Source organism: Rhineura floridana, chromosome 12, assembly GCF_030035675.1.
Source record: "Rhineura floridana isolate rRhiFlo1 chromosome 12, rRhiFlo1.hap2, whole genome shotgun sequence".
Classification (NCBI taxonomy): domain Eukaryota; kingdom Metazoa; phylum Chordata; class Lepidosauria; order Squamata; family Rhineuridae; genus Rhineura; species Rhineura floridana.
The window spans coordinates 21,175,734-21,187,422 of NC_084491.1; the positions used below are offsets into that span (position 1 = coordinate 21,175,734).

The 11,689-nt window shown below is 43.2% G+C and overlaps 1 protein-coding gene across 2 annotated transcripts in view; it reads right to left on the reverse strand.

The window, feature by feature from the left end:
• ERLIN2 (ER lipid raft associated 2) overlaps positions 1 to 6,322 on the reverse strand; it is a 30,683-nt gene extending 24,361 nt beyond the window's left edge. For both annotated transcript variants that reach the window (XM_061592477.1, XM_061592476.1), the window contains exons 1-2: positions 6,215 to 6,322; positions 847 to 968 (exon numbers count right to left, since the gene is read on the reverse strand). In XM_061592477.1, the coding sequence (XP_061448461.1) occupies positions 847 to 953 (107 nt within the window). In that variant the 5' untranslated portion in view covers positions 954 to 968; positions 6,215 to 6,322. The remainder of the gene's footprint in view (positions 1 to 846; positions 969 to 6,214) is intronic.
• Between the last annotated feature and the right edge of the window lie 5,367 nt (positions 6,323 to 11,689).

The window sequence follows — 11,689 nt, forward strand, 5'->3', positions numbered from 1 at the left end:
TTGTTCAGTTAGCTGTATTTTATTGTTTTTTGTAGTTGTTGTTTTAAGATGTTTGGACTTGTACACCGCTTAGCGTTTTATTTAAATATAAGCAGTATATAAATGGACTAAATAAATAAATAAATGCCTTCTCTTCTTGAATGAGGATTTCACTGGACTGCTGCATACATAGTACTACTCTAGTTTATAATTATTCACCTGATTTACATGGTAGTTCTGGATTGAAGGCTGTATTATTGTTGGTTATTTTCATCAATTGCATTTTTATGGTTTTAAACACATTGATTTTACATTGTGAATTTACATTATGTTTGAAGCCACCTTGAGAGAGACTGACACCAAAAACCAATCTGTGTATATTTTAAATAAAGATCCACAGTTTGTTGCAACACCCAGGTCAACAAGCCATGGGTTGGTGCTTGCCCTAAAAGAAACTATGGGTTGGAAGTGGGTTTCTAGTTCTGTTTTGCAGGGCAAGCACTAGGAAAGAGGAACATAGGAAGCTGCCTTATACCACATCAGACTACAGTCCATCTAGTTCAGCATTGTCTACACTGACTGACAGCACCTTTCCAGGGGTTTCATGTTACCCGGAGATGCCAGAGATTGAACTTGGGACCTTCTGCAAGCAAAGTTCTACCACTGACATATGACCCTTTCTGTAAGCTATACGATTCGCTTATCATGGAAATAATGCTAAACAAGAAGGGAAGCTGTATGGAAGAGGGAACTCTCTTGAGCCTGTCTTTTCTTTTTTTCCTGATCCTGCAAACCATAATCTGGAGGGCTGTAGTAACTGACACACACCTACATAGAAAGCAGAGCTCCCTCCAAGCATGCACGTACCTGTAATAAACGGCAATGTGCCCTTCTTCGATCTTGTGTATTGCACAGAAGAGAGCAGCTGCCATCAGGCTGGCAGCAAGAGCTGCTACAGCACCCAGCTGAGTCATCCCTGAGAGTGTAACCTAGGAAAGAGGGAGAAAGGCGGGGAGGGAAAACCACAGAGATAAGAACAGAACAATTAGTCCTGGAGTACTTTGGAGCAGTGTGCGACACTCAGCCCATTATTCTGAAGCTCTGGGGACAGGATGTCCTGCCTTAGGGTAAAGTATTATATATTACGTGGTTAAAGAATGCCCTAGCTCGATCTCATCATGGTTCACCTTGTCCAATTCCCCCCGCTCCATCACAGGCCAGATGTCCTCTCGGAAGCTCACAGAGTACAAAGGAACTGGCTAGTGTCTCCTGTTGGCCCCAAACACTCAGTGCTTTATACAGCCTCGGAACACTGAGAATCCATTTTGCCAAATTTGTCTTATGATTCCCTGCTTCAGGTTCCATATCTTGAGAATCTCGGCTGCTTTTTATTGTCAAGGCAAGCATCTAGGTCTCATGACCGCAGAAATAAACTTCACAACAAGGGGGCAGCACCTGATGAAATCGCACAAGCTAGAAAACAGGGCTTTCAACAGCCGGGCATAAGGTTTTTGAGCAGCCTTCTCCAGCTTCGGGTCCTCAGACCCTGCGGGACTACACGCGCACACAATCATCCCCAGCTGTTGGCCACGCTGACAGAGGATGATGGGGGTTGTAGTCTGACAATATCTCAGGACCCAAATTTGGGGAAGGCTGATTTAGATCATAATCATGCCCCTCCTCCCGAACAGCTACCAAAAACAGAATGATGCGCAATAGACAGTCATTTGCAGATATGTCAACTTTGCCAAGTTTACTGGGAAGGAGGCTTCAGACCTTGGACCCTTGGACATCTTTCAAGCACTCCCACCAGAGCTTCCAACATACTAGAAGCCATAATGTTCAGGGGAAGCAAGAAACAAGAGGGATAAAAGAGCCTTAAAAGCTTATACACCCTTTTGTGCAACTTCAACTAAAATACACCCATAATTCTTATTATAGTAAGGGTTGCAATGTTTAAATCAGTTAGGTTAACTGAACAACAAAGAACTTTTACACAACCAAAAGAGCTTCCCACAATAAACCTGCGGCAGTTTTTTCTTAAAGAAGTTATTTTTAAATGCAAATGACAAGATCCATCTTAAGGGGCATTCAAACTTCTCTCTCATGTAAAAGCTGATGTTCTTCTATGCACATGTATATAACACATGCACATAAACCTATGTTTTTTTAAAAAAATATTGTCTTGTCCATGTTCATGTTTAGGTAAATGTAATTAACTGCCAAAACTCACAGAATTAATACCTAATGTTTCTTTAATCAGTTGAACAACCCCAACTAACAGCCATTAATTAAAAAACATTGGGAAACAACATTAAGATATGCAGACGATACCATACTACTAGCAGAAACCAGTAATGATTTGAAACGAATGCTGATGAAAGTTAAAGAGGAAAGCACAAAAGCAGGACTACAGCTGAATGTCAAAAAGTCTAAAGTAATGTCAACAGAAGATTTATGTAACTTTAAAGTTGACAATGAGGACATTGAACTTGTCAATGATTAATACCTTGGCACGGTCATTAACCAAAATGGAGACAATAGTCAAGAAATCAGAAGAAGACTAGGACTGGGGAGGGCAGCTATGAGAGAACTAGAAAAAGGTCCTCAAATGCAAAGATGTATCACTGAACACTAAAGTCAGGATCAGTCAGACCATGGTATTCCCAATCTCTATGTATGGATGTGAAAGTTGGACAGTGACAAAAGTGGATAAGAGAAAAATCAACTCAGTTGAAATGTGGTGTTGCAGATACCATGGACTGTGAAAAAGACAAATAATTGGGTGTTAGAACAAATACTGAAGCGAGTAGAAAAAGAGGAAGACCAAACAAGAGAAGGAGTGATTCCATAAAGGAAGCCACAGACCTGAACTTACAAGATCTGACAGGGTGGTTTATAACAGATGTTATTGGAGGTTGCTGATTCACAGGGTTGCGGTAAGTCGAAATTGACTTAAAGGCACATAACAACAACAAGCTGGAGATTCACCTTTTCTCTCCTTTTTTCCTCCGCTCCACTGTAGCAGTGTAAATCGCTCTTCTGCAGATGACAGATGCCTGGCATCTGAGGGCTACCCCTGGAACACAGGACGCTGCCTTATACTGAGTTAGACCATTGGTCCATCTAGCTCAGTATTGCTTACACTAACAGGCAGAAGCTCACCAAGATTTCAGAGAGGATTCTCTCCCAGCTCTACCTGAAGATGCCAGGGATGGAAACTGGGACCTTTTGCATGCAAAACAGATGCTTTACCACTGAGCTATGGGTCTTCTCCTTACAGAGTCTGGCTGTAAGAGAACCACATCCACACAAAAAAGGGATGTAGCTATGTCTTCTGCTTTGCTCCTTCTCCTCTTCTCCCATCCCAGCCCTGCAGTTGACTTTCCCCTCTGACCTGCCACTGAAGCAAGAAGCACTATTGCTCTTAAAGTGTTTACATGTCCACCCAGAAGCAAGTCCTACTGAATTATATGTAGCTTTCTTCTAGGTAAGTGGGGTTAGGATTGCAGCCTTCAGGCAGGATCCCTGGGCTCCATCCTGGATGACTCCACTTCACCATGAAGCCACCAGAGAAAAGTTCTCTGTCTGCCCCTAAAGAGGAGGCCCTGTTGAAATGAGTAGGAATTGTGCAAAAGCACCATGTCCATGCACCATTCATTGGGCACAGGAGAAGTTCACAGCGGATTGAGTCCAAATTTCTCACATCTATTTGATATCTGGGGAAAGAGATGGACCCGGTTCCAGAAATGAGTGTGCCACCAGAGGCAAGCAGCCACAACACATAAATACCTTCGCCAGGGGTGGGAAGCCCAGGATCCAAATGCAGCCATCCACTCTATCTGGCCCTCAAGACTCTCTGCAGGCCATCCCCCTCCCCACCAGCCCTATTTGATACCCTCCTCAAGTGTTTTTCCACCTGACTGGAATGTGTCCCTCAACTCTTCCAACGCCTGGATTATTATTATTCATGGTTGAATGTTAAAGAGGAGTGTATATAGAAACGAGCCTACCATGTAAAGGTAAAATTTACATGTGTTGCTCCGCCTGCTTTTGCCTCTGGTCTCACCCACCACGGCATGAAGCCCTCAGAAGGTTCTCCAGAAGGGAATGCGGCCCTTGGGCTAAACCCTAGCCTACACAGAAGCAGCTCAATTACTTCCACGTATCGGCCAAGCCGCACACTGTTAGGCAAAGCAAGGCAATCTGTCAGAGAGCCCACAATCACTTCATCAAATCCCTTAAAGCACTTTAACTGCTGTTCTCTTCTCACCGAGATAAGAGCTGGAGAAAACACCTTAGCTATTTGTTCAGGAGGATAGCAGGGTGGGAGCTACATGACTCACTCCTAGGATTGCCTGTGTGCCACAGTAAAAACTATTTCCTCTTTAGAAAGCCAAGAGAAGAGAATTCTGGCATCCCATTACATGACTTCAAAAGTCTGCACATAACCCTGCAAGTTTTATGCCCAGGAAGCTTGCAATTTCTGAGATGCAGCTTGTGAAAGTCACTCACTTGAGAGGTGACAATTCACAAGAACAAGAGATGGTTTTGACTAGGAAGTGGAGAAGACAGGAAAGGGTGTGCAACCTGTAGAGCAGAGACAGGGAACCAGTGGCCTTCCAGATGTGGCCGGACTACAACTTCCATCATCCCTGACTGCTGGATGGGGCTTACGGGAGCTGGAGTCCAACAATACCTGAAGAGTCACAGATTCCCCAACACTGCTGTGGAGGGATGTGTGGTGATGCAACAGAGTTCCAACCCAGCCTGCTGACATTTCAGGGTGATGGCCCCTGGAGGGCAACTCTACCCAGGGGAAATATGTTTTAGAGCATGTACACATGGCAACAAATCCATAAATCAAGAAAAATAGCTCCTGAGAAAAGCAGCCAAACACTTCATAATGCTTCATGCATCAATAACATTCCTTTCACTTCCACAGACCCTAAATTTCCCACCTCTCACCAGAGGAGAAGAAAAATAACTGCAAGTTATGATTCTCATGAGATTTGGTAGTAGGTGTGCTAAGCCCAGATCTCTAAACACTGTGGGCAACATAGCCGTAGGCATACCTATTTGAGTATTTGTTGGATAGTGTAAGTCCCACTGAACACCATGAGACTTACTTCCAAGTAAACATGTGCAGAACGGAGCAGTGAGAATTGGACAAAAGGAGGGGAAAATTCCCCCAGCAAGCTCTCTCCTATGGCTATAGTACCTAATGGCTAATCTAGTACTGTTTGTGGCATCTTGAAATGCCTTTTTAAAAAGTCTCCCAGGCTTTCAAAAGTTTTTGAGTTCTGGATTTTTTTTTTTAAAAAAACCTGTTATTATAATCCATGCAGTTTTTTTCTGGTAGCTCCACCTTCCTTGATTTCTTTGGATTTTACTGCATGGTATTATTTTATAGCTCGAAGGCAGTGTAGAAATGTGCACAATAAAGTGAGGGGCACACCATGCATATAGCTCTGAGCATGCAAGGAGGAAGAGGGATCTGGAAAGTGGGCAAACACACCAACCCTTTGGAATTCCTCCGCTTAAATATTGGACAGGCAGCATCTCTGTTATCTTTTTGGCACCTACTGAAGCCCTTCCTCTTTCAACAAAACTTTTAAGCAGAGACCTTGAAGTCATGAAGGTGGTGTGTCTGTGTTGGAATTACTTTTGAAAATGTTTTTAAAGCTTTTTTTAAAAAGATGTTTTGTTTCTAAGATGTTTTAGAGTCTACAGCCATACAACCTTGAACACGCCTGATCTCGTCTGATCTCGGAAGCTAAGCAAGGTCAGGTCTGGTTAGTACTTCTAGAGAGTTTTTAGTGTTTTTGTTTGCCACCCTGGGCTCCTTCTAGGAGGAAGGGCGGGATATAAATTTAATAATAATAATAATAATACATGTAATAATAATGACTTGGGATATCCCATAACTGAGGCTACTGAGGAAAGTGCCGCCACCTCTACAAGAGGAGCTGGGAAGGACGGGGGGGGCGCACGCGAGGAAATCCTGGCTCCAAATAAAGTAAAGCGCAGAGGCCTGGCTGGAGCGACGTCGTGGGCAGTAAGCATGGCAGATGAAGAACATAGGGAAACCTGAGGGTCGACTCCCTATAACTGGGAAAGAGGCGTGGAGCCTTATCGGGGGAAGGAGGCACTGCCTTCGTGGGAGAGGAAGGAGAAAAATAAAGAAGGCCGGCCGGGGAAGAAGGACACCCAAGACAGCCGCTCTTGCACTCACCGACACCACCTGCTCCTCCTGCAGCAGCAGTCATGAATTCCGCGTAGTCGCTCCCGTGACGCCATCACCCTTCGCCGCTTTAAAGTTTCCACCACGCCCCGTCGTGTCACTCACCACCTGGCCCTGCAGTTCCGGCGCTGCCTCCAACAGAGGGCGCGAGAGAGCTGGCGCTGTTTTAGTTTGGGTTTTTTTTTAATGGAATCTTCTACCACACGCCCCCTCACTCACACACGCGCGTGCGCAAGGCTGATCTTGTTTTTTTATGTGTCTGCGAGAATGACTGAATCCCTCTCTTACAGTTTAACAAGCCGCACCTATCCACAAGACTTAGCACGGAAGATAAAGTAGACATGTAGCCCTGCAAGGTGTAGGAGGGCTACAGGTTGCCCTCCAGATGGCTTGGAAGATTATAACTCAGTCGCTGGGGCTGATGGGGGTTGTAGTCCAAAGCATCTGGAGGGCGACGGGGGGGGGGAGGCTGGTGCAGAAAGGCAGTGAAGTTTAGTGGGTAGATTTTAGACCAGAATCAGTAGGAGGGTGGCCAAACTCTTAAAAGAGGAAACATATCACCCAGAAAAGGGGGGGGGAGCTGACTTCTAGATGCAAATTTAAAAATAATTGTTATGTGCCTTCAAGTCAATTGCGACTTATGGCAACCCTATGAATCAGTGACCACCAAGAGCATCTGTCATGAACCACCCTGTTCAGATCTTGTAAGTTCAGGTCTGGCTTCCTTTATGGAATCAATCCATCGCTTCTTTGGGCTTCCTCTTTTTCTACTCCCTTCTGGTTTTCCCAGCATTATTGTCTTTTTACTGCAGTTTAAATAGAAATCCAATAAGATCAGCATGACGTGCTCTGCCAATCTCTAGACAAAGAACATCCACCCTGAGTACTAAAGTTGTCTCCAAATCATGTGGTGTAGTGGTTAGAGCAGCCTTTCCCAACCAGTGTACCTCCAGATGTTGTTGGACCACAACTCCCATCTTTCCTGACCATTGGCAATGCTGGCTGAGGCTGATGGGAGTTGTGGTCCAACAACATCTGGAGGCACACTGGTTGGGAAAGCCTGGGTTAGAGGGTTGGACTAGGACTTGGGAGACCAGGGTTCAACTCCCCACTCATCCATGAAGCTTGTTGAGTGATCTTGGGCCAACCACAGTCTGTCAGTCCTACCTACCTCACAGGATTGTTGTGAGGATAAAACGGAGAGGGAGGAGAACCATATACTCCTTGGTGGAATGGTGGGATATAAATGTAATAAATAAAATAAATATAAATGTCAAAGAAGGAGGTTTGCAAAAATGCCTAGATTTGATCCACCAATAAGGGAAGGGCTGTAGCTGGGTGGCAGAGCATGTGCTTTGCATGCAGAAGGTCCCAAGTTCAATCCCTGGCATCTCCAGGGAGAGATTCCCTGCCTGAAACCCTGGAGAGATGCTGCCGGTCAGTGTAGACAATACTGAGCTGGATAGACCTATGGTCTGACTTAGTATTAAGCAGATTCCTATAGATTCCTAAATGGCTTGCCCAAGATGGATGCGGGTGAATGTTGTAATTTATGTTTGATGCTGCTATATATTTTTCTAGACCAAACATTTGTTCCTTAATAACAGGTTGGCTGGGAATTAACTATCTGTATGGTTGGTGGGAATGAATAAGAGTGAGGCTTGGATGTGAAGAACTGCTAAGGACATATTTGGGAGAGGTTACTGTGTGTGAAGAGGTGCAGCTTCTGTCTCAGTTATTTTTAGATGCTGTTTTGTGGGGTTTGTTGTATTTTTGTATTCGGTTTTTGTCCGTAATGTTTATGTTTAAGAGAATACTATTAATTGTGCTGCTTCATCTTCATCTGTCATGTGTGATTTTAACATTTTGTTATGTTTTGTTTCCTGTGTTTAATTTAGGTTGTACACAGCTTTGAGTTTGTTTTTTTTACAAAAATATAAAGCAATATAGAAATGACCTAAATAAATAGTTCAATACAATACTTCTCATCATAGTGTTGAGCAAGACTGTGACCTCCATGCCTGCTCAGTCTGCTGTCTGGTTGCTCACTGTTGACGGGCAACTGCAAAGCCCCTCCTGTTCTCTTCCCTTCTGATGGTTCTTTATCTTTAACATGGACTTTGACCAGCCGGCCCATCAAACAGAGGTAAAGTAGTGTCTCTGTAAAGTAAGACACATGGGCACCCTAAAAGGGAAACCCGAGTTCAAATCCCACTCAGCCATGAAGTTGTCTGGGTGACCCGACGCTGGTTGCTATCTCTCAGCATAGCCTACCTCACAGGGTTGTTGGCTATTTAATGACCATTCATCCTGATTTGTTTTTGGGGAAGTCATCACATTTCCCAATGCATTTTCCTGTCACTCCTCATCACAAAAAGTGCAATCTTTGGGAGAAGGCAGGTTTCTTCCTCAAGACCCTCCTATCAACTATAACCACGCAACCTGAATTTGCTGATATGAGATTGAATCCCACCTGAAAATAGTGACAGTCTGGAAGTGTCCCTAGAATATGTTCTACAGCAGAGAATAAGGAGGAGGAAAGCAGTAGCCTTCTGTCTGTCACCCCTTGTGCTGGAAGACAGGCAAGTTGGAGGCCGTGGAATGCAGACTGAGGTTGTCACCCTTTCACAGTTACAATTCCCACCATCCATAACAAACTACCATTCCCAGAATTCTTTGGGGAAAGCTGTGTGCTTTAAATAATAGGTGCAGATGTGACCCACCTCCTGATAGTTCACCATCCTTCTACTGTACAAGCACACAGCTTAAGCAGAGCTACTGCAGGTACCAAATCCTGCTGCATTTAGATCATCTTACACCTTATATACGACTGAAAGATCATCTTACCCCTTATATACCCAGTCAATTGCGCTCTGCAGGTGAGGGCCTCCTGCAGATACCATCTTATCAGGAGATCCATTCTGCACAACATGGGAAGTAGTGGACCTTTAGTGCTGCGGCACTAACACTTTGGAATTCCCTCCCCTTAAATATTAGGCAGGTGCTATGTCTGTTGTCTTTTCAGTGCCTACTTGAAGACATTCCTCTTTCAACAAGCCTTTTCAGTAGAGACCTCATCCCAGTCTGTGCTGGAATTGCCTTTTTAGATGTGTTTAAAGTTGTTAAAAGAAGAAAGAGATGTTTTTAAGATATTTTGTTTTAATGTTTTAAAGCACTGTTAAGTGTTTTGTTTGTTGGCCTGGGCCCCTTCTGGGAGGAAGGGCGGGATATAAATTTAAGAAAATAAATAAATACCATTAAAGTCAGGATCATTCAGACCATGGTATTCCTGATCTCTATGTATGGATGTGAACGTTGGACAGTGAAAAAAGCGGATAAGAGAAAAATCAACTCATTTGAAATGGGGGGAACTTTGCGCATACCATGGACTGCGAAAAAGACAAATAATTGGGTGTTAGAACAAATTAAACCAGAACTGTCACTAGAAGCTAAAATGATGAAACTGAGGTTATCATACTTTGGACACATAATGAGAAGACATGATTCACTAGAAAAGACAATAATCATACGGAAAACAGGATTGGACCAAGATGGTTAGAGTATTGGCAGGGAGATCTGCATTCAATCCTCACTTAGCCACAGAGCTGACGGGGAGACCTTGGGCTCACCACCCTTCATCCTAACCTACATCCAGGGTTGCTGGGATGACGGAGGGCAGGAAAGAGACTGTATTACACTGTTCAGACTTCCTTGGAAGGAAGGTGAGCTAAAAAATGTTATGAATAATAAAAAATGTGGACCGGGTAAATGTACTGATTCTGAAATAACACACCATCTAAGAGGCATGCCTCACCATCCCTTGAAATCTGAGAGTTATCATTTCTGTCTCTTGAATCTGTTCTTCAGGAGATGGAAAATTCAGCCTGATATTCTGTGCTAATGAATGGGGTGAAAAGCACTGCATTTCAGATCTGTGCAAATCGTGATCTGTAACTTTAAAAGCAGGGAATGCATTACGTAAGTGACTCAGGCAGCCACTCATCTTAATACTGATATGAATCTGAGGTCACTATGGAGGTGCAATATCACAGGAAGACCTTGGCACAAATTCTCAGCCTCTTCTCTTCCAAGGTGAAAAAAAAGTAAAAAAAAAATGTAGATGATTAAAAACAAAACAAAAATCTGTTTTCTATTAGGATGTATGCTTGACCAAATGGAGGAGCAATAATAGGAAGAATGACAGATCTTGCAGAAACATATTAAATCTTGTGTGTGTGTAACTGCTGAAGGCACTATAAAGAAACATAGGAAGAAAGAATTATAAATGTCAATAAAGCAGAGGAATTTGATCTTTACACCGTATAGATCTCTTTGAGTGTATATGTGTGTGTGTGTGTGAAACAGATATATATATATATATAAAACAAGCCTGTCAGAAGAATTCTGTGCCAATTCATAAAAGTAAGTAATGAAATATCTGCAATATTTGTCAATCCAAATTTTACAGCTCCTAAATAAGCGTTAAAAAAAGGTGTCTGGGATGAAATACACCCTGCATTAAGTTTTTAAATACTTGCAGAGATTTAAAGCTTCGATAAAATGTATTAAATCTTTTAAGGTTTTTAATGAATCCAGCACGTGTTTCATAAATCACAGAGCTTGGCTCAGCCCCTTTGCATTTTAATAAGAGTGAACTAGGAAATTGCTCTGAGCTAAGACAAAATGCATTCCTATAACAGAGTGCGCAAAGAGGGTTTTTCAAACCCACCTCCCCCCAAACAAAAATTGGCTTACAGTTGGTACTGTCTTTGACTTATTGTAAATCAGCATCTGTCCACGGATTCATGGTTAACAACATCAAGATATGACCTGGTGCAAAGGTAAATATTATTAGTAATAATCCAGAAATAAAAAATGGACAAGGAGTCATTAGCAGAGCCATCATTTCACCTCTTGAACACTAGAGACATTGGTCCTGTGGCAGCTGGCATATTTCCTTATGCCCTTGTTGTATTAACTTGTACACATGAAATTATTAATTGGTTGTATCCACCACTAAAACCACTTAAATAAGCATTTAAGTCAATGACATGACTACAGCTGCTACACGCCATATCAGTGTTCTTCAACCTTGGGTCCCCAGATTATTTGGGACTATAACACCCATCGTCCCTGACAATTGACAGTGCTGTCTGGGAACGATGGGAAATGTAATCCAACATCTGGGGACCCAAGGTTGATGGACAGTGATTTAAAGCCCATTTCCCCCTCCCCCAAGAATCCTGGGAACTGTAGTTTACTCTTCACAGAGGCACAATTCCCATCACGCTTAACAGTCTACAGTTCCCAAGATACTCTGGGGGAAGGCATGTGCTTTAAATGTGTAGGGTGTGTACACAACAGACTGCAATGACTTAGGCTGCAAGCCAACACATGTCTACTCAGAAGAAAGCTCCATGGGGCTTACTCCTGGATAAGTGTGTATAGGATTGCAGCCTAACGCTG